The 27340-nt window shown below is 40.3% G+C and overlaps 1 protein-coding gene across 4 annotated transcripts in view; it reads right to left on the bottom strand.

Annotated features, from left to right (window-relative positions):
- The window catches only part of KLHL14 (kelch like family member 14), a 92306-nt gene that overhangs the window by 11242 nt on the left and 53724 nt on the right, over positions 1 to 27340 (bottom strand). For all 4 annotated transcript variants that reach the window (XM_083187458.1, XM_083187457.1, XM_083187456.1 and 1 more), the window contains 3 exons: positions 8740 to 8829; positions 3949 to 4027; positions 582 to 772 (listed from right to left, as the gene is read on the bottom strand). In XM_083187458.1, coding sequence (XP_083043584.1) covers positions 582 to 772; positions 3949 to 4027; positions 8740 to 8829 — 360 coding nt within the window. The remainder of the gene's footprint in view (positions 1 to 581; positions 773 to 3948; positions 4028 to 8739; positions 8830 to 27340) is intronic.

Below are 27340 nucleotides of genomic sequence, written 5' to 3'. Positions count from 1 at the left end.
GCGGGGCGGAGATGGGCGTGCGGCCCATTAGCAAATGGGAAGCCCAGCATTTCATGGGGGTTCCCATAAGAACGCTGCATGTTCGCGATTTGCAAGGCGGGGTTTGGTGGACTCGCAAGGTTAAGAATTTGCAGCCTTGTGAATCAACCAGAATTACCCCCTGTATCTGTATGAGGATGGGCTTTATGAAGCAACAAAGAATTTGTAGATGGCAGTACCCTGTCCTATATTCTTTCCTCATCAACCAACCATATGCCCAGCTAGAGCATTGCACTTTGACCTTTCACTGGCTGCGAAAACCACGGAGCGGAGGCTACCATGATTGTTTCTAACAAAGGCTAAAATGCCAAGTCACCGTCATAAGTATTCTACTCTACTCTATGGTACAGGGTGGAGACAGCAGAGGTCTGGGAAGCTTACAGTATATACATGGACATGGCCTACTGTAATTTCACAAAGACATGAGCAGACCAATACCTCTATCAATGTGATGCTTTTGCTAAATAATTGTGTTTTACAGTAATTGTGATTTAGATTTTCACCCCCGGAACTTCACACTTTTCTTCGAGCAGACTTCCTACCTGATGTGTAAATCTTCCCATTGTGCACGGCTCCTGCATGAGCTGCCAGCGGTTGTGGTAATGAGGACACATAGCACCACTCATTTGTCTCAAGGTTGTAGCATTCCACGCTTGACAAGTAACCGGTTTCATTTCTTCCCCCAATTACATAGAGATGCTTATCCAGACGACATGCATAAAAACTGGCCCTCCTGCAGAACATACATGAAACATACCAGTAAGCATTGTACAGTACCTCTCAGCAGCAGCACACGTTGTGTATTTGTCCCTGGTGCACTGTCATGTGTAAATGTGCTGTGATGCCAACACACTGAATGCAACTAACTAGAAGCCTGAATTGTTTTGATGGCTTAGGTATAATTTCTTCTTTGGAAAGGATTTGCCAACATTTAAATGACAAATGAAAAGATAAAGAAGACATCCTAACAATTATAAATGATATTGACATTCACTATCCTTATGGTCCTTCAAGGGTCATTGTTTCCAATTTACTAAAAGAAGCAGATCATCAAAATCCTTCAATTATTTCTTTCCTTCTAGTTAATCTTTGAAGAACACAACTTTAATGCCTGTCTGTCCACTTCATATTTACCATTTTATTACATATCTACCACCCTATGTATGTATGTATGTATGTATGTATGTATGTATGTATCTATCTATCTATCTATCTATCTATCTATCATATCTTTTTCTCTAGGTCGTAGCTGTTCAATGGTCCGATTACACAAATTACATTAATGTGCAGCCTTACCAGGGCTTAACTTTGGGTCTGATTCAGAGATGGATGCAATTAGTATGGATGCTGCATATTTAGACGCAGCCAGAAGCTGCCTGTGTGCAGCCTCCTCCGCACGCCCCCCCCCCTCTCTCCCGGCCACTGCTACCACCAATCTAGTGCACAGTGCAGTAGAGTCTGAGCTCTAGTGGGCTCAGACTCTACTGCACATGCATGGAACTACAAAAAAATGGTGCTGTGGCCCTTTTTCCGGTGATTCTGGCAGCGCTACTGCCTTCATCGCAGAACCCTGGAGAGGTAAGTATTAAACAATGAGTGCCATGTGCGCAGTGCGGGCCCCCCTCAAAAGTGTATGGCCACCTTTAGGGTCAGCTGTATTAAGCCTGTGAAGTGATAAAATTGTGATAAAGTGGAAGGTGAAAATGTACCAGACAATCAGCTTCTGTCAAGTTACAGGAATATGAAGTTGACTGGCTGGTTCATTATCACCTTCCACTTTATCACTTCACCAGGCTTAATACATCTGCCCCCCACAGAGGGATCATGCAGGACTAGTCCTGCACAAGTGCAGACCCCAAACATCAGAGATGTTCATAATGGTTTACATACATCTCCGAATCAAACTCTTTGTCTTAATGGAGTGGTGGAATACTCCCTATGAAATTCATCCTCATAGGCAATCTGGGAGAGTAAGCAAAGATATTTCTTCTTATTATCACAAGTGTACCTATCATTCTGCAGAATACACTAAATGATTATGCACATGATCCCACAAGTTGTGTTAGAACAACTGTGCATCAGGAGAGGGCGTTATTATACAGTACAGGGCATCTGCATATCACACAAATGATGCAGCAAATTTACATTTAGAAAGAATACACAGAATGACGAGATCGGAATCATTGAGACAAGTGTAGGTGGGATGAGTGTTAGGAGGCTTATCAAGCGTCATTATATAGGTGAGGTGAGGTGGAGAGTTTGGTCAGGCAGTCTAGGGAGATCCACTGGTTGGGAGCAGCCAGGAAGTCTTGATGTTGGAGTGTGAGGTGGTTACCAGTGAGATGGTTACCAGGGAGCTGAGAGGGAGGTTAACATTAGTCAAAAAGTTTAGATATCCAAGAGAGGATATCAGAAAAAGACTCCCGGGTGGGGCACAGCCTTCTAATGAAAATGGATTACTGTTAATACAAACTTTATTTGTTAAAACATGACCCTAATATGGGGTCAAGCGAAGACAAAAGACAAAGACAAACAGATAACACTGATGGACAATGTATATGAGAAAGTAGTGAAATATTATTTCAAAGTATATCTGTCTGGGGATTCGATGGAAGAAATTCTCCAATCAATAGCAGTATGTACATATACTCATATGGAATCCTAAAAGACAGTAAAAAACCTCAAATACCAATATATATTGGGAATGAATGTCAAAAATAACTTAATTCAGTTAGTAGCCGTGTTTCCTGTGGCTACTAACTGAATTAAGTTATTTTTGACATTCATTCCCAATATATATTGGTATTTGAGGTTTTTTACTGTCTTTTAGGATTCCATATGAGTATATGTACATACTGCTATTGATTGGAGAATTTCTTCCATCGAATCCCCAGACAGATATACTTTGAAATAATATTTCACTACTTTCTCATATACATTGTCCATCAGTGTTATCTGTTTGTCTTTTGTCTTCGCTTGACCCCATATTAGGGTCATGTTTTAACAAATAAAGTTTGTATTAACAGTAATCCATTTTCATTAGAAGGCTGTGCCCCACCCGGGAGTCTTTTTCTGATATCCTCTCTTGGATATCTAAACTTTTTGACTACAATTACCCCACTCCCTGGGAGCACCTCCACAAGTTTATTATATAATTTATACTTCATTACATTGATTGGGGTATGCCTTCTCACCCTCCGTCATTATAGCCCAGTGCCCTCGGCCTCTCCCTTCCCCCCTCCCCTCTCTTTTGCAGGGAGGTTAACATGACTGAAGGTCAACATGGGGTTGGGTCAACAGGGTCATTAGGTCGGCACAAGCATTAGGTCGACATTGGGAAGGTCGACATGCGATTTTCACTTTTTTATTCCAATGTCGACACAGTTGACAAGGACACTAAAAAAGTGCACCACATTTTATTCTCCCACCACACCCTAGTGGATGGTAGGGCATGATATATCGCCTGTCGTCACATGTCGGCTAGAAAAACCCCATGTCAACCTTTTGACTGTCAACATTCCCCATTTCAACCTAATGCTTGTGTCAACCTAATGACCCTGTCGACTAAACCCCATGTCGACCATCATGGATGTTGACCTAGTGGCACCGACTTAATGCTTGTAGACCTTGTGACCGTATCCTGGATATTTAGGTAATACGCCATGTGGCCAGGCTCAATCTCTATTTCATAATAAAATTGGGCAGCTAAACTTTTATTTTGATTCAAATACACATTTTTTGTTACGTTACAATTGTGATTTTATTTGAATGCAGGTTGAGGCAGAAATGATTTGCTGCATTTAGTAGGCTAATCCGAATAGATGTTCTTGTCTCCTGCATTCTGGTTGCCATAAATACTGAGATGTATGAAGGAAACCAATGGTGCATGACAGGGAAGCACACACCTACCTTTCCTGCATAGGCGGAAGCTGTATCCAGCTGTTAAACCGCGGGTCGTACCGGCTCACAAAATTTGTGCTGTGTTTTCCTGCAACAAGAGAACAGTGATCAGCAATAGATAATTTCCTGCGTGCACCTTATACATACAATATGGTTGGCAAGCAAAATACACCATGCATCTGTATATAAATTCAGTCTAGCAATTTACATTGCGAGCATACACAATATGTGGCTATAACTCACACGTTATGTGTCAGCCACATAGGGCTCGAATCAGACTCGATCGCACGGCTGCGAATGTGCTGCACACAGATGATCACACATGCGCACATGAGCCGTCCGTGCGAAGTCAGCCAGTGATGGCTGCTCGCAGGGTGTATGGCATTTGGTGGCAGTAACCGTGCATTTTCTGGGAGTGTTGCAGAAAACGTAGCCGTTCCCTGGCAGTTGGGAGGGCTGCTGACATCATCAGCGGCCGTCTTCTCACCATGGCCAACACAGCGCAGAGTAAGTCCTGGCTTACTCAGTACGGCATCCAGAGGGGAAAACCATTGGACGGTGAATGATTTTGAATAGTTTTTCTCTCATATGCACGGCTGCATTCGCATTTACAGCCTCGCACATGGGCCGGGAGAGTGCAGACGGCAGGGCAGCGTTTACCTGATCTCTGGGCTCCAAAAACACGCAGCCCAGCGATCAGGACTAAATCGGGCCCATAGCCTCACAGGAAACAAAATATTCTGGTCCGTTTGCAAGGCCGTTGTCAACCTATTGACTGTTGACCTAGATACTGTCTACCCATTGGGCCCAATTCAGACCTGATCGTTGGGATGCGAGTTTTCGGGGCCCGGCAATCGGGTAGACGCCAGTGTGATCCCCGCCCTGAACATGAGGGGAAAACCATTAAAAGAATCATTCACCAGCGAATGGTTTTACCCTCTTGCCGCAGCGCTGAGTAAGCCAGGACTTACTCAGCGCTGCAAAGTCCATGGGGAGAAGGAGGCCCGGGAGACGTCAACGGCCCACCATCCCAACGGCCATGGAACGCCTGTGCTTTCTGGGATACTCTCAGAAAATGCTGGGTTACCGCCCCCCAAATGGCCACCTCCTGTCAATCAACTTGTCATCGATAGGTAGCCATCGCTGGCTGTGATCACAAGAACCGCTCATGTATATACAACGTGCACATGCGCGGTCGTTCCGTAATTGTCTATGCTTTGAATTCGCAGCCGGGTCTGAATTAGGCCCATTGTCCGGATACCTAGAAGGACCGCCAACACTGCAAACAAAACCAAGGAATGTCCTCAGGGCCGGGCTCTAATACTAGCTGTGGTCTCTGCAGAAAATAGCGGATTAAAGGGCTTTTCCACCGTCAGACTCTTTTGATTTATTGGTTTGTACTGTGCACGTCCTTGTATAGCGTTTACGAAATACATCACTTTATCGTTTCTAGAAAATGATAAATCTTAAAAATAAAACAATTAAACCATAGCAGAACGTTTGCCTTGTTATTCTGCACATCCCCATATATCTGTAATGTTTTTCATGTTAACAATCATTAACGGAAACCATTAATCCATGACATTGAAAACACACTGTTTTTATAATAACAATGCAAGGTAAATGCAGACCCCCAGTTCCGCAGATGGAGATTACCATTATATGGTCTGTATTCTTTATTACTTCTGGATTGCAATAAAAAGTCAAATTTACAATACATTTTTAAAACCATGCCGGTGTTTGTGTCTGCAGCAAGTACACTGGGGAGGTTATTCTGGGTGATTCGCATCCTTGCGAGTCAACCCGATCCCATCTTGTGAATGGTGGTACGTTCGCACGGCCTGTGCATGTGAATGGATGTTTTACATAAGAATCCATTCCCAGCCTGCGGGGGAACACCCACATCATTTGATGGTCGCCGACCATCGAATGATGTGGAACGTGCACGTAAATCTAAGGTTGCTCAGATCACCCCTTAGATCTGTATGCACATTCTGAGGGAATAGCACGGGCAGCTGACATCCGGTGCTGCGTCATATTCCCATTGACGTGAGAACACCCAGCGTTCTCATGGGAATGCCCAAGAAACGGTGGGCGTTCACATATGATAATGGTCTGCCCCCCCCCTCTGCTCGCAAGGATGGGTGCGTGTACTCCGCGAATAGTTTGTTCGCCATGGCTGCACGCACCCAACGCATGCACATGCGCAAACAACAAACATCGGCCCGGTGCAAACGAACGTGACCCTGCAAATGGACCAGAATTAGGTCCTGACACTCAATGGAGCGTGATAACACATGTTAATCTGTTCCCAGAGTCCTGTTATACTGCACATATGTCACATGTATGACTGCAGCACGAATACCCGTATGTACGCTTTGCATGTTTAACATCATTTTCTCCCCATAAATTCAGATTAAAGTGTTCTCATTTCTTGCTGCTTTTTTATTTCCGAGTCAACACTTTTAAATATTAATGTATTTTGCACTTTCAGAATTACTCAGCCCAGCATTAGGATGCACAGCAATTTAACATGGTCTGATGACTTTTTCATGTCTTTGGACGGATTTCATTTATTAAAGTAAGATTATTTAAATGTAATATCTGGGGCTGATGTTTCCCTGTATTGCCATCATTTCAGATTATCCAAGAAGAATAGATGAATAAAATATCTGTGCATGGTTTAACACTGATGCAACAATACATTTAACCCTGAATAATGAACATGAGAGATGAACATGCGAGAGATGGAGAAAGATAAATGGAAGAAGCCAGATAATCAGCCTATCTCTGACTGTGCTGTACTAACCTTACCCATCACTCCCTGGTGTACCTAAGGAGACACTGCACAAGTCATTTGGGTACTCCCTGGCATTTGGAAGAGTGCAGCAATGTGACTTGCCTCCCCATTGTTCTACCACTTTCCTTGTGGAAAGTAGCCCATAGGTTATAATGGTTTCCTAGATTAAGCTCTGGAATACATCACATTCTGGAACTTGGTAAATTTTGGGAAACAAAAAAAACAAACAAAAAAAACAGCCCCCATAGAAAACTATGGGGGTGCTTTTATGAGCAAATAAAGGAGCCTGCAGCTTCTATGTCCAATATCTGCTGTGGTCCCTCATACATACAGTACATTTGGGGGAAGTTATTATTTGTGGGTACCCCCTGCTAACAGATTTTTTTGTGGAATATTCTGCTAATAATTATTGATAAATAGGTCCCAATGACCAAATGTAGGTTCTCATGATTTCAGATTAGTGAGTACATGTAGAGTGGTTTATTATGTTTAATGCTGAGTGGCTCGAGTGGAGCACGAGCTCCATCGGATGAAATCTGTACAGGGCACAGTGAATCAGTGGTTGGATCCACTCCACTCTCTGACAGAGCAACAGCAGCAGCCCAGTCCTACGACAGCCACCCCCTCCCCGCCCAGCCAGTACAGCGGTGGTAGCCAGCCAGAACGGCAGGGGTAGCAGCCTCTCCTCTTTTCCCCCTAGCCAGAGCACAGCAGCCTTTCCTTCTACCCCCTGGCCTCTAATCAACCCCTCCCCAATCAGAGCACAGCAGCCGCTTCCAAGTAGGGCTGGCTCCAGGGCAGCACGTTTCAAATGTGGTGCCGGTCAGCAGCCAATCAGAACTTGCAAATCAGCAGCCATGATTAGTGATTGGCTGCCGGACTGCGAGCTCCAATTGGCTCATGTCACAAGCCGGCACTATAATTGAAATGGCTTAGCAATGGGCAGCGGAAATGTGCTCTTGTCGCTTCAGAGGGACTGATGGCCCAAGGTTTGGGAGACAGATGCTGATTCAGGCAGGCCAGGAGGTGAAGAGTATTGTTTGGGCATTATGAGTGAGTGTCAGTATTTGGGTCATTATGAGCAAGTGTCACTACTGGGGGCATTATTAGAAAGTGAAACTACAAGGGGCATTATTAGCATGCGGCACTACTGGGGGCATTATGTGTAAGTGGCAATAAAATGCCATGGGGGAGGGCACGAGGGAGGTGGGGCCAAGACTTGAACTTGCTCCAGGTGCAATGACTCCACGCTGCACCTCTGATGCCGGGCGATGCTGCCAAGTGCACTATGTTTAAGTGGAGGCAGAGGACTGCATAAGCATGAAGTTATTTTATTTTTGTGGGAGGTGGGGTGTAGAATGTAGACATGCATTATGCTTTAAGAACATGTCGATATTCTTACTGAATACTGTATGTCAACATTCTGAACCTCCTAGAATATAATGTCGACATTCTGACATTCAATATGGTAACTACATACTATTTATTAATTTAACATCTTTCCATTTTTACTTTATCGAACTTCAGTCAAGTTTTTTAATGTAAAATCACAAATCAAAGTAAAAATGTAAATAATCACACAGTTATAAGGAATAAGTATATTTAAATGCTACAAACACATAGGGGGGTATTCAATCCCGGATCACATCTGTTGCTCCCTCCCAACCGCCATGATCCGGGCCCGTTTGCGTTTTGCCCAACAGCAAATCGGCAGGCGGGATTCAATGTCCCGCCTGCCGATCAGTGAAAAGTGGGCGTGTCCATGTAAATGGGCGTGGATTGTCGATCTGTGGCCGGGATTGCGCCAATCCAAGGCCGTTATTGGCAGTCGGGCTTGTTTTGCCGTGATCCCTGTTCAATACTGTCATTGTAAAGACAGCATTGAATAGGGCCCCGCCACTATTTCCCCCCATAGCATGTTTATAACATTATATTTGATATAGACATTATAGCACGTGTCATGGATGTGTCACAGCATGTGCAATGGTATCTTAACTTACCATTAGGATTCCACTGGTCTTCTCCTCCCAACACAAACAAGAAGTTCTCTACTTCCACCACACAGTGATGAGCGCTGTTGTATGGCATGACTGAAAAACAACAATAACTGTAAGCATACTAGTAATAACCATAAGCAAACTTATCACATATCATAACATGCCAATCATATACAATAAGGTTCGTTGTTGTTTTTCATAAGGTCAATACGCAGGTCCTGCTAGGTTGCCAGTAGGACATATGGTCTGACCCCCACAAATCTTTTATGTTATGCTAAATTTAATAAAAGATAGCATGTCTATTTATTAGTGTTGCAATTCACTATATAAGTAAAATAAGTTGTGGACGATAATTAAAACTGAAAAAATTTCTCTTTTAAAAAACATAAACATAAACCAGAACACTGTTCATGGGATTTGAGTGCTGCCGCAAGCAATCACACATTAGCGCAGCGCAATAGAGAGCTGGCTGTCCACATTAGAAATGCATAGATGAAAACATTTCACTATTCTAAATCAATGAATTGTCAGAACACGACATCTATACATTTATGATCTGTTTCATAGGTGGATGCACTGGCAATGTCAGATGTAGGACAGCGATTAACGGCTACTACGCATGCAACTATGTCGCAACACTCATGCATCCTGATTGTAGCCGTACAGAGTTGCAGTCATGATTTCAGTTGCACGGACAGTAAAACCTATTGAAAGGGTAGTAGGTGTTCCTATGCGGTTACAGGGAGGTGTCTTCAGTGCAGGCATGTTATAGAGCTGCTGCAAGTTTCAATGGTGCCTCTAAAGATGCAACCATCAGGATTACAGCTTGGGCGGATTTTCGGTCCTTTACACTCAGGCGCATGGATGTACAAAAGGGAAGGACTTTGTATAAAGTCGCAGACGGGTGACACCAAAAGCTGCAGCTGTGGGCATAGGTGCCGATTTATGTTTTTGCTGGTGGGTGCTCAAGCCAAAAATATAGGGGAGTGGCTTCAAGGGGAAGGGGCGTGGTCACAAAATAATACCAGTACGCAGCATAGTTGTCTCCAATATTCAAATTACGGAAGATGCTTCTGTCAGCTCTGTTAATGGCGCTGGGCAGCATCTTTTATGCGGCAGCCACCGGGTCACTAAAGAGCGGACGGAATACACTCTTCCTGGCATACTGTTTGCCAGGCGTCAGGGCTGGCGATGCGGGTGCTGCAGCTGCAAATATACAAGTTAATATGGCGGCACAGCAGCACGACTCGGGCCTGTGGGTGCTCATCAATTTACGTGGGTGCTCGGGCCCTTAAACACCCACAGAATCGGCACCTATGGCTGTGGGCGCTTCTGAATCATGCACTTAATGGTTTGTTTTATTTTCATAACACAAAGAGGCACTGATCCAACATGTCTAACAACTGGGGTATATTTACTAAACAGCAGTTTTGTGTTATCTGGCAGTTTTGCAATCCACAGATTTACTACAGCCCAAACTGACAGGAAACCACATATAAGCAGGGCTGCCTAGGGTGAGAGGATCTGGGGACGCCACCGAGTGTGCCTATCACAAAATCAAGGCTACCTATCAGGAAGACATCCTTGTTATACTCAATGCAGGTGTCGGCTGTGGAACTTCTAAGATGCCACCTCCACACTTTCAATTGAGAGCCTGGGTATTGGTGGCAATTAAGTTTAGGTTTTGCCTATAGTGCCAAAAAGCCTTACACTGGCCCTGCAGATAAGTCAGACTTGAGAGTACAATACAACATAGTGTTTACATTACAGTAATAGAGACTCATTATATTCCTAAACTGCTGCCTAACTCACTCAGACAAACTGCCTAATGCTGGCTACACACTGGGTGATATGTTGTCCGTTCCAGCGAGCAGATGATATGTTGCTGGCAGGTCGTGGGTGTGTACACCTGAATTGTGTCATTTACAGCAGCGGCATAACTAGATATTCATAGGCCCCATAGCAAAGGTTTGTAAGGGCCCCCTATTTAGCAACTGATGGTGACAAATGCATGTAAAACATATTTCTTAGTAAAGATGGGCCCCCTTCAGCTCTGGTCTCTTCGGTAGCTTCACAGAGACCAGTACAACCGATGCCTAAAATATCTGCTAATATACTGTTACTTCTTGCTGTGTGTACATTCAGGTCACCGACCTCCTGTAACCTGGTTGCAGGGACTTACGACAAAGACGAGCAGGCAAATTCAAATGACCTCTTGAGCTGTGACCTCAGGGCGGATGATAGGCAAGTTTACATGCTTACCTGAATTGGCCATTGGGTTGGTGGATCCAGTGGTTGATGGATACCTGGGCTAAGTGTTTATAGAATGTACTGCACAAATCCCTAGTATCTGTGCAGTATTTTGTGCACAAAATAGGCATTTAAGCCTTAGCCAGTAGTCAAAAATTGGGATGGAAGAGGAATGCTTGACCCACTGTTTATAACAGCATAATCTCTAAGAATAATGAAGGCTATAGGCAAAACACGTCAGTTGTGCAGCTCCATATTGGACTGTATTTGGACATTTCTGGTACATATTAGGCCAGATGCACAAAGCTTCAAAAGTGATAAAATGGAGAGTGATAAACAGCCAGCCAATCAGCTCCTACCTGTCATGTCACAGACTGTGTTTGAAAAATTTCAGGCAGGAGCTGATTGGCTGGTTGTTTATCACTCTCCATTTTATCACTTTTGAAGTTTAGTGCATTTGGCTAATCGTCTTTATTCCAAATGGCTGTCATTGTTTTTCATGAATGTATGTTTGATACCTACCTTGTGATAAAATTGTTGCTCACAGAAGACTACATATTTTTAAAAAATATTTTGATATTGTTTATGTCTTTATGTATTGTCTATTGCTCTTTTAGAATGTAATATATATATATATATATATATATATATATATAAAACTTCAGTATACTAACTTGAACACAATTTTTTAAATATTATATACTGTTCAGGAATAAACTGTAACCATTTGTCTGGTTACTAGGCCAAGCTCATATCAATGTAAGGGATGTTACAAATGAGCAATAGTTCTAATACTTTAAAAATGCATATATACAGTCATTATAGATGCTTGAAATTTGTAATATAGGAATTAGATCATATTTCACCACTGGTTTGTCGACCCCAAACATGTTGACGTTTTAATAGCCCAAGGACCCAATTTAAAATTTCTTTTTGAATTTTGCTATTACAGTCTGCTTTCACATTTTGTCAAGTTTGATCTTTATCTTCAGATTTGTTCTAAAAAATTTCATTTATTTTACTAATACGACCAAAATATTATCTAATATATAATAATATTTTTAATAATAAAATTGCAAGCACTACTACCTTTACAATGCAAGCTTCTCTGGTTACAATAAAAATGCCCAATCTATTCTGATTTCTAAATGGTATACTGGTATGAACAGTGACAAGCAGACTTGGTTTTAACAGTTTTTAAGCCAGATCTAAAATCAGAGAAACAACGGCAATTTTTTTAATTTTCAAAAACTATTCATCAAATTAGTCCCAGAATTAAAACTGGTTTAAGTTTCCCTATTACTTGGTGCTATATCGTTATAATAATAATACAGGTCGAGTATCCCGTATCCGAATATCCGTTATCCGAATTATTCCGAAATACGGACATTCCAGAAAGTGAAAAAATTTTTTTTTTTTGCTAAAAACTCACTGGGGACATATGTAACAGCATCACTGGGGACATGATATGTAACTGGCACTATATATGTGCAAGAAAATGATTGCTTGGCATTCAAATTCAGTGCTGAGATAGTACACACATTTTGTTTCACGTTTTGAAACCTTGTTTTTTGAACAATTAAAATATGTTTGTGTGTATTTTATGTGGTAATAAAATATATTTGTGTGTATATTATGTGTTTATACAGCATAAATGCAAGATACTTAAAAATACATCATTGAAATATTAAAATATTCCGAAATACGGAATAATCCGTTATCCAAAATTCTCCTGGTCCCGAGCATTTTGGATACGGGATACTCAACCTGTAATGCTATTTAGAATAATAATATTAATAATAATTAGCATTATTATTATAAATAATAATTGGCAATATTACTAAAAATAATAATTGTTATTATTTTTGTTATTATTATTATTATTATTATTATTATTATTATTATTATTATTATTATAACAAATTTACCTCTTTACCAATGCCATTTTTCATAGCAGGTGCTTAAATGAGATTTTATTTTGTAATTCATAATATTTAATTGCACTTTTTTGTGAAAAGAAAACTAAATAAATATCTATTTTTGTAACTAATATTAATCTAACCCCCAGAGAGAACCCCCAGTAAGCTGCTACACAACATGTTCTTGTAGAATCCCAGTCCCTGAAACAAAGCGTATTCCCTTCCATCGCTGGATGTCATGGGAATCTTGTACATACTGATTTCTTTTCAATTCTGCAAACTAATATATGCTACAAATGATTTGGATTAGGTTAACCATCCTAGAAGAATAACGTCCTGGGCTGTACGTTATACCTGTCCATAAATGTCACGTCCTATCCTTCGGAAAAACATACACATGTACCGCTGTGGTATCATGTAAAGCGGCTGAAGCATTAGTCACAAAATGATGTCCTTGCTCATCTCATCTAATGGACACCTTCCATCTAGGTGAGGACAAAGAGGGAAGCGATGTGCATGTTGAGGCTGGAAATTTATTGCTGGACACGGATCAACAGAGCACTTAGAAAACCAGTGCAGTGGGAAATCAATATGACACAGGGCCAGATCTTTCTCTATAAACTTCTGCCAAAGAGAAAAAAAACCAGCAGAACTCACATGTGAATTTTTGCAGTTATACATCTCTCATTTCACGTGATTTACTATCTCCTTCTTGCAAAATGCAGTAGTGCAATATGGAATGTGTAATGATCATTTTTATCATTTTGATGCTACAGGCTTTCCAAACTTGGCTGGGGCTTGGGGAAGATTTATCAAACTTTAACTCCCACACAGATCTTCTTCACCTATATTATGGCTTTTACTATTACTAACACAAGAGTGTTATCGATATCACGCAATGCTGTCTCTCATTAGGATCAAAGATGAATTTTACTATTATTTCAGGGAGATACTATTTTCAGTATTTGTTTTAAAGTTGCAGAGTATTTTGCTAAACGTAAAGCAGTGTTTGAAAGAGAATTATTTTACATTTTAGTTCAAAATTATTGTCAATTATTTTTTCACCCTGTTGTAGTTTATTAATGTATTAGATTATAGATACTCTTTTTCTGTTTCTACTAAATACGTTGCTCTCTACCTCCTCTGATTTTCTGCCATGTCTTTCGTCACTCAGCTGAGATATTTACTTCCGCTGCACTTGCACATGGCACAGAGCTGCTCTGTGTTCTGCAGATATTACAGTTGTACAGAGGGAAAAGGGGAGCTGTGTTGTGTGCAAAGACAATAACAAAGAAATTGGAAAACACAATTGTTCTCAATGTCATAGAGAATTGTGCATTGAAAACAAGCAATGTATTTAATAAAAAGCTGTAATCTTCAGTGGCAGCCCATCCACCTACCATCCACCTACCCCCTCGAAAAAAACAAAAAACCTTTCAAAATTATTTATTAGTTTTTTTCAGAAAAATCCAAATCTCAGCTTGGTAGTGGTACCTTTTTGGGGACAAAATTGGCAGCACTAACATACCTACTGTAGTGAACCCTGGATGGGACGGAACTCACAGGATGGGGTTTTGTTGGGTAGTAGGATTGTTATGGTGTCTTAAGCTGCCCATGCATGTTACAATTATTGTATACAATATCGCATCTATTCACATCTCTGTTTTGCGATGGGATGAGATGTAGTATAAAAAGTATGTGCTGCACATACTTTTTGTACTAGATCTCCTCTCATCGCAAAACCGATATGCGATGCGATATTGTATACAATAATTGTAACGTGTATGGGGACCTAAAGGCACTGTTTTTCGTGATAAAATGTAGAAGGTGACTAATGTGGATTTAAAGACAGTCATAGAGTTTATGTTGTCCTCAATAATCCTGGGTAATTGTTGGATGTATGCAAAGTAATCACCAGTCCCGCCACTGATAGTTGACAACAATTCCCTGGGACAAGCTCAGAGATGTTTTACTGGAAATGACCCTATCCCTCTGCACAATAAATCTACACAGTACATATTATTATGATCGTAGCTATCCTGCAGCTTTATGTGGTTACATTACTGACATGGTGTATTTAAATTGCAATAATATAAAATTTAGGGGGTTATTCAGTCGATTGCTGTTGTGCAGATTTGCAATTGAAGATTATGGAATGACTGTGCAGGCATATGGATCATTGCTCACATGGGTGAGCCCAAATGGCGACAGAAATAGTGTATAGGTCTAATTCCCCTCGCAATTTGACTGACAGGAAGTCGCCATTTGGGGGTGGAAACAGGCTGTTTTTTTGGGAGTGTCAGAAAAAAACGCAGGCATGCCCAGGCATTTTAAGGGGGGGTCTCTGACATCAATGATGGCCTCAATCAGCCTGTGTCTGTCGCAGAGATATCAAAGGGTCAAACTTAAGCCCGATACACACTAGCCAATATGCTGTATGAGCTATATCAGCAGTATATCCCCCTGGACTCCCGGGCAAAAGACCTGAATGATATCGGTGTGGGGCTTTACTCACATTTGCACAGACTGGAAAATCCATTTGATGGCTCAGGAATTGACTATGGATTTGCAGATGAATAGTGAATAGCAATATTTTCGCAATACATGTGCACATTTACACAGGGCAAGTTTCTTTTCTGTCTGGGGAGTGGCTATCTAATCACAGCCATCTGCAACTGTGTAGGTGAGCGATCAGGTCTGAATTAGGCTCTTAGTACATATAAGATCTTGGAAATTGTAGTGCTCCAAGATCCATTTAGTCAGAGTGATATTGCACATGATGTGCATAGATGCACTATCTCATGGTTTATAATAGCGGCGGCTCCTACCTCAGTGTAGGAGGGGTACTGCTGATGGCCGCGATGCTGCCCCCCTCCATTGCCGCCGATGGTCCCTGCTGCTACCGGTCCCCACTTTCAGTTTTAATTTTGAAATGCCTTCTTTGTCCACAGGAGATGAGAGTCCCTCCCTTGGTACCCTTATAGTTTACCTATTTCAGCATGGTCTATTTATAAACAAGAAGTGGAGGCAGCTGCTGAAATTCCATTGTAAGAGGTTCATAGTGCCAGAGAAGGGATGGACCTGTCCCAGATGACTAATGTTTTTGAACTTCACATCTATGACTGCCTGGTCCATATTTATTGCCTTGCAAGTACTATCCCACTAGAGGCGACTCATCATTATAGCGCCACTTTTGTTTGTTGTATTGTCATAAATGGCTGCTCACACAAAATAATATGACGTAAAGCACTTTTTCATCTGGAGAAAACCATCATGAGAACTGGTGATGAATCACTGAGCAGACTTTCTGTTGCTGTAAGACTGCATAAAAGGCGACAGTGTCTCCATGGCTACAAACTTAAGTCTAGCCATGAATCTGCATTTTGAGCTTTGGTCCTCTTATAAGGAGTATAGTATTTATCTCTTTCACAGGAAGAATACTTAGTCACGTGGCTAATTTTTAAGCAGCTATTTGGGATTAAACAAGATTTTGTCATGGTGGTGGTAATATTTCACACTGGCCATTAATACAAGTAATATACATAAATATTTTTATATTATATTCCTATAACTATTAAGGTCAAACTTGGTCAGCTATGAAATATGTATTTTGATTTGGCCATGACAAGCAATGTAATAAAGAAAAAAAAACTATTATAGAAACCTAGCAACACCTACAGTATGAAAGCTATACCACATAGCATAATAAGTTCCAGAATTAAGATTTGAACATTGACATAGACCTAAAAAGCTCCTATAAAACTTCACATAATCATTCTCATCTTCCTTTGTTTCCCTGTTCATCACTACCTTTCTGTTCTTTATGTTATTTTATTTTATTTTTTATTATATTTATTTTTATATTTTATTCAGATTTACTTTTATTTTCATTTTATTTTATATTGATTTAGTTTATTTTAATAATTTTTATTTATTTATTCTTATTCATAATTTTTGAATGTCTGCAATATCAGTAAAAGAGAAAGCACATGGTTGCCGCCAAAACCTATGAGCACTTCCTTAACAGGAAATTATCCAATTTTTAACAAAAGACAAATAAAGTTTTACAAACATTTTAGAATAAAAACCACACCAATACCAATGTGTGTATCCATGGATAAGTGCCCCCAAGGCATGAAACTCATTGGAGAGAGATGGATACCGGAAGTTCGGAAATACCTGACTGGAAGTGCCCGCATACGCTGAACAACAGATGCTGAACACCACACACAAACTGTCAGAGCAGAAGCAGCGGCGGGAGAAGATATAACTACAAAAACCCACAAGTAAGGGTAACTAGGGTTAGATAATTGTCTCCCACTGCACTTCAGCAAAGAGTGTCTGCTGAAACACCGGTACATTCCGCCTCTGCAAAAAAGCTCTATTAAGAGCTGTAAACAATCTTGATATTGCATTTTACACTTTTTATTGTTTATTTATTTTGTTACTTTTCATTTCATTTGTTTATTTTTTATTTTTTTTATTCGTATATTTTAATTTTTTATTTAATTTTTTATTATTATTATTTTTTATCTTAACCTATCTGTATTATATCACCTTATAATAATCTAATTGTAAGTAGGGACACAAAAAGGAGGGGGCAGTTACAAAGTCCCAAAAGTATTTTTGAGAGCTCCATCTTGCATGTTCCCATAATGGCATGGTCAAGCTCCTTCAGTAAGTACAGAGGGACTTGGCATTCACAGTTGTATTTACCATGGGACAAGGGGCGATATGTACTAAGCCTTTAAAAGTGACACAATAGAGAGTGATAAACCACCAACCAATTAGCTCTTAACTGTCATTTTTCAAACACTGCCTGCGACATGACAGAGCTGATTAACTGGTCATTTATCACTCTCAATTTTAACATTTTTCAAACTTAGTACATCTAGCCCAAGGTCCAACACCCCTGGCCAGGTAGTCGAGTACCTGGGCCTGAAAAAACGTATTCTACCCTGTTACTGTGGATCAACTTTACGACAACTCAAGTGGGACTTGTGCACAGAATTATGCAGAAAAATATATTCTGAAGGCAGAACAACAAACAAATTTAGGGAATACGGAAAATGTAACGTACATTTAAATTCTAAAGAAGTTTCCCAGTGGCTGCCATCTGGAAGCAAATTAATGATTTGTAGGATGTACCTCATGTTGCAAATTTGCCAATAGCAAAACAGGACATAAAAAAACTCAAACTCCACTAACAGGTATATAATCAGTTTCCATCCAGTGCCTGTGCCTCTCTCCAGGTAAGAAGGTGTTAAAGATAAGTTTTGTAATCCGTCCTGAAACATAGCACACTGTATGAGTTTCTAGCGTGTCAGTCAATGAGTTAGAGGGAAAGGGTAAAGAGAAGCTAATCAGGATGAAATGAGATTAAAGGCTGTCTAATTTTACAGCAACTGTGATCCATCAGGCACTGTGAAAATGACAGTGGAAATGAGTGATGGAAACAGACAGGTGGGGCTGTACATTCCACTGATTTATCCTCAAATGCACTGGGCCTTATTTTATTGAGTGAACATGACCGCATTCATCAAGACTGTCATCTAGGCCCACTTCCATCCATTTAAAAAGGTCACTTTACTAGGAAGGAATAAAAGGGTAAGGAAGAGGCTCTTCAAAACATATTTAAAATCTCATGACACTTCTTTATATCAGGTCACTAAGGAATCTGTAGTGCTGTATACAAACGCTCAGTGAGCTAGTTACTAGCACATAGCCCAGCATAGATTATATTGCCTTGTGGAATATCCTATCATCGGTTGCCCAAGTACAAAGGAGACAGTGTAATAATGGACTCATTTTTTAAAGAATACATAGATAGTGCTGAACATAATAATACCAAAACAGATTCAGTGATGGAATGACGGGGTTAATCATCCAGAACAAATTCTTCAATATTAATACCCTTAAATTCCCTACTATATTTCCAGTAGCTCCGACAGCAACCGCAGGCTAGGCTAGAACTTTTTTGAAGTTCTATGGCCTGGACTGGGTTGGATTCACTATTTGATGGGACTCCCTTAACTCCAATGCTGTAAGGAGTGAATGTTGCAGCCTCATAAACAGGGATCACAACTAAGTTTTTAGATTATGCTTCTAGGAACATGAATCCAGCCCATCATTGCACTAGAGAGAGGTGGCGGAAGAGAATAGACTGAACAGAGAGAGAAAGAAATAAGAGGACATGTTAACTTTGACCTAGGTAAGTTGATAGATTTTACATTATAAATGTGTTGTTGTTTTTGGTTTTAGTATTACAAATTTCTATTGTTAGAGGAACTATTGTTGCTGCGGTGGGGGCATGCTGTATGGTGAGAACGTGGTAAATGTACATAAAATATTACTTATATATAATGTTATCTATTAACTCCATGTGAACTTTGTTCAAGTACATTTAAGTTTTTTTTTTTTTTGGTACTTGTTAATTATACAGACACCACTGTAGTTTGCCAAGGATTTGAAAACAGTGTTAAGTGGCAAAAGACAATGACACAGTCCTGTGCAGCTACAGTGTTGCCCATATAACTAACGAGTACCTCTGCATTTTATATTTATATATATAATTTAACAATACTGTATTTTTAATAGTGTTGTATTTTAGATATAAAGCATTTTTTTCTCATGCTATTGTTCTGGTAAAGCCATGTCCAGATGGTATTACCATAAGACAGTGCAACAACTGGTTGGTAAATAGGCTCTCCCCAGCAATATGCTTATTACAGAAGAGCTGTTTGTCAATTCATAAATCAGCTCATTGATTTTACAGCACACTTAAAATGACAAGTTAGGAGTGGGCGGTGTGTTGACTTGCCCCTAAGCTGAAACTTTATAGCCAGCATATGCCAACTATCAATTGATGAAGCCAACAATTGAGTTCTCAATGGTAAAGACGATGTAGAGATATATACATATATCAAAGCAATTATAACAGCCTTTCAGTCATATTTATATATGTAGTGCATTGAAAAGGAGGGGGCAGTTACTCATTGGGTGTGAGCACAAGTCCCCATTCAGCTCTCACTACACACATTAGGGGAATTCAATTGCTATTGCCACCCGATTTCCTGTATAAAGTGACGGGAAATTGTGCGGCGATATTCAATTGATGGTGTATATTGTGCTGATCGCTCTCATTGTGGTCGGGTTTAGCGTAGCGTCTTCACCCGACCAAACTAATAAGCGTGATTTGAAAAGGGTAACAATATGGATGAAAAAGGGCAGACTAGATGGGCCAAATGGTTCTTATCTGCTGTCAAATTCTATGTTTCTATGTTTAAAAGTCCCAGTGGGTGCAAGCTGAAATGCCGGCACCAGCATCTGATCATGCCAGAACGGAGTTACAAGTGAACAGCTCTATTGGGTGCCATCTGCTGGCTGCTGGTGAGTGTACAGTAAGAAGGGATACAGCCACTGAGACCACAGTGCAATTTTAGACTGATGTTCAGACTGGTTATATCATAGGCTATAAAATTGGACTCATCATTCCCTTTGTTCTTCCACTTTCCTCCCACCTTCTCCAATTCTTCCCCCTGTTTCTCCCATTTACTGTTTCTTCCCTTTTTCCTCCCACCTCCCCATATTCTTGGGTGTATATATCCCCCTTGGGACATTGCGTGTGGAAGGAGGGGCTATTTCTTCCTCCAGCAGATTGAATGCAGTTAGGATTTGGAGTGTGTGTGGTTTAGGGGGGTATCTGTTCACAAGACCTCTAGGTTGCAGAGGGAGTGCCAACAGTGCTAATACATGCAGGGAAAGGGGCTTGTGTCCTGAGGGGCCACCTGAGAGATGTGTGAGGGGGGCACCTCCATTCAGCCCTCTACTTAACTTGCACTCGGTCCATGGCTCTAGCTTGTTATATAATAGATTCTGTACTAATCTGCTCAGTAAAATACAATATTTGTTCTATATTGATGCTAAAATAATTCCTTTATTTGCCCCCATCTCATACAGTACAGACACTAAAGAAAAAGGAAAAGCTGTTCTGATACACAGGGAGTAGGGGATACAATTTACTGACAAATAATGTTTCCTGTTCTAAAGTTAATATTAACCGTAATAAAAGTAACTGGAACTGTCACTGAGCAGAGAGAATCCTGATTAATGACAGAATCTGAAATTTTGATTTCAAATATATATTTATATAAATGTAGATGTAGTTACAAGTAGTAGTAGTAATAGTAGTAGTAGTAGTAGTAGTAGTAACAATAGCAAAACGTATATTTAGTTTTATAAATGGTAATACTTATAAAATGGGTGCCGGATGACTCCCCAACAGTCGGATATTTAACGGACGTTTATCTGACAACGGAATCCCGACTGCTAAATGCTCGACCACAGTGGGAGAATAGAGCAGGTGGCGAGCGCAGTGGGCCAACAAGCCCACAAGGGGCTTCGATGCGCTCGCCCTCCTGTCGGACTACTGATGTTGGAGAAACGACTGTCGGAAACCCGCCGGTCGGGGTGCATATCACACTCAAATTAAAATTGGTATTAACATATAAATAAAGAAATTAGACTTGGCATTAATAGATATAGATATACATAAATTAGATTTCCTTATCACAGTCTATAGGACATTGATTGAGCTTAGATATGATTAAATATACAAAATGACACCCCAAAAAAACTTGTGTCAACCATTTTGGTACTGAAAGAGGTATACTGAAAGATAATACTGTAGATGCTAGAAATGTGTGAGCCGTGTACAGGGGTAATCACTGCACAGACTGGCTTTGAGAAGATATGAGGTTAGCTGAGGAATGTGATAAGGTGAGTTCTTAGGGAATGCACACATGTGTGGCGGATAGAGGCCTTGTTGTGAGAGGGAAGGAGGGCCACAAATAATGCCTGAAGATGACACCCACATATCTGTGCCTCTGTGTAAAGTACACAGAAAAACTGGCAATTGATAACAGAAAAAAATATTTTATAGGCCATTTAATACATTTTTTTTTTATATATTATGCATGAGGGAATTATATAAGAATAAAACTTTGACCTTGTGAATATATTGACATACAGAGTACAGTATATACTTAGTCTAGTAATGCAGTGCAGCAATACTATATTCATCCACTAGATGACATACCTTACTTTCGCCTCTCTATTTCAACTGAATGAAAAGAAAAAAGTATTGCTACTGAGTTTGTCTTATCACCACACTACTAATAAGCATGCCGGCACCAGACGCTACAGTAGCCTCCAGGTGATAAATACACTCATTTCATTTGTCTTGTTAGCTGTAAACTTGTTCTGATGACTTTACATTGTGTTTGGTTGTTTAATCAGTATGGTATTCATGACAGTTTCTAAGAACTAGCAGTAGACAGAACATATAATAAGAATGGTATGGCACGACCCCAAATATGTAACACAGGGTTGGACTGGCCCACAGGGGTACAGGGAAAACCCCCCGTGGGACAATAGAGCAAAGGCTCTGGCACAGTACCAGGGTCTTTTCATTCACTGTGCAGCGCCATCTTCCTGAAGATATCAGTGGGCAGGTGGCACCAATGAGGACAGATCTACTTTCTGATACAAGATAGGTATATTTTGGGTACTGGGTTGTAGTGCAGGGTCACCCTGAATATTTTGCGGGATAGCGCTTACCCGGAGGGCAGCTACAGCAGGAAGGGGCTAGACAGAGCAGGGACAGGGTAGGAACATAGAGGTCGCTTGAGTGGGAGGTGGAGTGAGGGGACCCAGCATATTCTAGTTCCTTTTACTACTTAATCATTTTGGGTTTGGTGAGGAGAGAGGATCCAATGGGTTTTTCTTCTGTGTTTGAAGCTGCAGCTCTGTTAAAAAGCATACCATTATATCCTCACTACATTACAGTCAGCAAAATCATCTCCTTAATTCAGGTCATCCTGAAAGGGTCTGATGCAGTTCTAAAAGACTCTGCAGCCATGTGATTTCCTTTAAAGTGACTGCCTTTGTCTTTTTATATAAATAAGCTAATACACTTCTATACTAATTTCCAATAGATTTTTTGATTTAAAAGAAATGTCACCTATATACAGCCCATCTAATATTAATGGCATTGTAGTCTATTTGCAGTGGAAAATCTAACCTTAGTGCCTTAGAGTAGTTCCTAAAGATTTAATATTATTTATTTATTAACAGTTTCTTATATAGTGCAGCATATTCCGTTGTGCTTTACAATAGGAGACAGTGATACAACAAACTGGGTATTTACAGACAGTCAAAAATATGCTTAATTTGAATGACTATTGGGTCAGACCAGAAAAATAACTGTGTACGATATGTAGGACTCAGTAGGGGTTGGGTACAATATATCAACAGTTATAGTGTCAACATTCATCCTGCACAGTAGACAGTAATGAAATGCTGACATTGTCGACAATGTGTCCTAGTGGCCCAGCAGTGACCTACACAATCCAGGTGTCTGCAGTGGCATCTACCGTGTACTTCCCTGCAGTCATCTGACCGTTACTATTGGGAAGTATATTTCTCCTTTCCATAATCCTAATACCAATTCTTAACCCTCCCTCTAGTGTCATAGCCCCCCCCCCCCCCAACAGCCAAGCCGAACCTTCACTTGCAGTCTAACCATAACCTCCCCCTGCAGTCTAACATTAACCTTTCAACCCACAGCCTAACCCTAAACTTCCCACCCGCACCCTAACTTCCTACCTAACACTAACCTCCCCCACAGCCAATTTGAATGTTGACAGTGTTATTGTACACAACATACCATCAGTAGTGTACATGGGAATGCACAAATATGTACACTTGCTGTGGATGTAAATACTGGCCATTTAAAAAATTATTGCCAGTGTGTCATAAAGTCCCTTCTACCATCTAATATATTCACTCTATTGTGTATAGCTACAAACACAGCAAAACTTTCATAGAACTGTACGGTTTGTTAATCAAATTAGTTTCTGTCCTATAAAGTGGATTGTACATCCTTTTATTAAAACCATTATGTTTTATACACAAAACTTAACAATTCAACTAGTACAGTTACTTCAAGCAAATTTGATATGATTTGATATGATTAGTCCTCATTGCTTACTTTACTGAATCAATTAAAAACAGAAGCGAAAATATGATATGAAGTTTATGGTTGGATTGGCCCTTAGGGTAAACCCCGACAGGCCCTACTGCCTGAGCCCCACTTACTCTTGCAACTATGGTATATTTTCTATAGCGCATTGCTATTATTGATCTGATACATTACCATGCATGCACTAGCAGCATTTACTATATATATTTATCAAGGGTCCAGACCATTCACTATCTAACAGCAGCTGGGCACACTACCTCTGGAGACTGGTCACACCCTGAAAGAGTGGCTGCATGACGGCAATTGCTGCGACCTGAAACATGGCTTGCCCTGCGTCTGGCTTTGCAGCTAGGTTTCAGAGCCTGGGGTATCCGGTGATGTGCGAGAGCTATATACCTATATACAGTACTGGGTAAAAGTTTTAGGTAATTTAGGTGTGTAAAAACTGCTGCAAAGTAAAAATCTTTGGCTTGGAGAGACCTTATTGATGCAGTATCACTACATTATCTTGTTGCTGTGCTTAGTCTTGCCATGATAAACCTAGGACATGGTTTAGGATGAGGTTCCACAACCTCACCATTGTATCAGAGTTTGGCCTTTCCTCGCTCAGTTTTAAGCCTCCTACACAGCTGTTTTTGTTTCAGTTTTGCGTAAGTATACCTAGAAGAATCAACGCTGTTTTGAAGGCAAAGGCAGGATCACACCAAATATTTATTTGATTTAGATTTCTCTTGTTCATTCACTTTGCATGAAGGGGGGTGTTTAACAGGCTGGTGACCCGACGTGTTGAGAGGGAATGAATGTTTAAATCAGTATTTATATAGATGTCAGCAACTTGTACCTTATGACTATGATAATGCATGTTTTTCTTTGACCGAGGTAATTATTTGCAATAATAACCCAGAAAATATTTGACAGAATGTATGGTAAAACTATGCATAATAAAAATTATTATTATCATATTAGGGTCTGATTCTGAAGTGGCAGTAAAGCAAAAAAGAGCAAGTACAGTACTGTAACTGTGCACCAGGGCACATGGAGAGTATGCCTTAATTATACTGAACAGAGGGGGCGGGGCTGCTGGCATCGGTAAGTGCAGCACTGACTGGAGCCTCCTGAGGAACCACTGATCATCTGTAGAGACTACAGGGTGCCTACCTAGAGGTCCAAGGCACTACAGCAGTGATTCTGGCTGCAGGGTGCTGTGGCGGAAGCAATCGTGCTGCCCACAGAGCCATCTGCTAAGTTCTTAGTTACAGCCATGTGTATAATTACTTCCCACAATAAATAAATCCCAATTAGAAGCAGATATATAGTCCTGCTGATAGTCACCATCATCATGATTATCATGAATATCATTGCACCAGTCCTCCAGTACCCAAATATAATAAGTGTCGGAAAGGTATGTAAGCCGATGGATATAAGTCAATCATGTGCAAAATGCAGCAACTGTAAATGTGTAAATTGCATGTGGCAGTTATTAATATATGTGAAAGTTGCATTTTTATGTAAAATATAATAAAACAGAAATACATAATACAAACTAAATATAAATAAGTTGTTTTCAGTGTTAAGAATGAAACAGGACATTTCTTCCATGCAATAATTTAAATATAAATTAAGAGATGCAAATAGATGTGATACAATACAGGAACAATGCTATGATTTCAGTATCAGCTGCAAGGGTCAGTCTGCTAACTGCCAATCATTCCTAGTGCTGAGAGTCATCATTATCATTGTGTTGTAACAGCACTGCAGCAACAGCAAGAGGTGCGCTTCCTAAATCGCATCCCTGCCGATGTGCCTACATATACACACGGGTGCCCCACATCTCCACATCAGGCGTAAGAAGACACAAGTTTACAATATGTACAAACATATTGGTAAAAAGTGTAAAAAAGGCTAATTTTATGAATAAATGACTGATGTATGACCAAATCTAAAGGTGAACCATGTTGTCTTATAGTCAAACAGAGACAGTTTACATCTATCCTTCCATTATACTGGAAATGCCACAGAAATGCTTGAGAAATGTTATTGAAAAAAAAAACAACATATAACCGATCTATACAATATACTGTATTTCTTTACTCTTGTGCAGTTTCCATCTGTGCATCAAATACTGCAGGTTCAGAGTTGGATTGGCCCACAGTGGTGCAGCTGAAACCCTTTGTGGGCCTTACTGCTTGAGGGTCCTACTCTAGTGATCAGATTCCAGACTGTGCACTTTAGTTAACATTATAACTGTTTTATAGAAAGAAGACAAACATTTAAGGGATATATGGATAAATACTGCGTTCTTCATATTAAATGACCTATAAATCTAGTGTGGACAGTGACTCAATATTTATACAACGTTGTTATAACACACTTCTTACTGTTATATTATTAAAACGTCAACCATTTTAATAAATTAAAAAAAAAATGATTGAAAGTTGATAGATAACTCAAAATAATAGTAAAGTAAAATTGCTTCTGGTAATGTTTATTTTGTAATGAATGTTACCAGAACCAATTTTACTTTACTAATATTTTGCTTTACTATTATTTTGAATAATAGTCAAATAATGTTCTGAAATAATTCATTTATTTGTTTATATAGTTGTAAACACATAAAAAAAGGCAGGTTCAGAAACTTATTTAATAAACTGCAAGAGTTAAGGTGCAAAGACACTATGCGTCTTTTCCAAGGGGAGAAGGCGCATACGATCCCCCTTAAACCTCTCGGCAGCTTCCCGGGTGGCAGGATCACATACGATACATCGTATGCAGTCCTTTTGCATACAATGTATCATATGTGATCCCAGCAAGGCCCGCGGGTTCCGATAAATCTATAGTGCAGGCATTGCGATCTCAAACTCTGATCCAATGCACACAGGACTGCCCATCGGATCAGAATTTAAGGTTAAACACATGCGATTTGACCCTTTTCTTCGGATTTATTGGACCGACTGTTGGAATTGGATGAAAAGTGCCCAAAGTGCTCTAGTGTATGGGCACCTTAAGGCCAAGTCTGCTGTATGTGTGTGGATCTGAGCTCTCAATCAGTGCACTGGAAGAGAGAGATCAGAGAGTAGCTGCCAGCAAAAAGGGACAGGCATCTTAACATGTGGTAAGAGAATGTGTTTAGGAAACTGAGGGGCAGATTTATTAAGCTCGGTGAAGTCATAGTGGAGCAGATGTATTAAGCCTGGAGAAGAGATAAACTGGAGACAAAGTAGAGATAAAGTGGAAGGAGATATCGCACCAGCCAATCAACTCCCAGCTGTTATATTTCAAACACAGCTGATTGGCTGGTGCGTTATCTCCTTCCACTTTATCTCAACTTTATCTCTAGTTTATCTCTTCGCCAGGCTTAATACATCTGCCCCAAAGTGTCTGGTTTCTATCACCC

This window comes from Crinia signifera, chromosome 5 (assembly GCF_055691185.1).
Source record: "Crinia signifera chromosome 5, ASM5569118v1, whole genome shotgun sequence".
Taxonomy (NCBI): Eukaryota; Metazoa; Chordata; class Amphibia; order Anura; family Myobatrachidae; genus Crinia; species Crinia signifera.
Note: the sequence above shows the minus strand (reverse complement) of the source record. Positions and strands in the feature narration are given on the sequence as shown.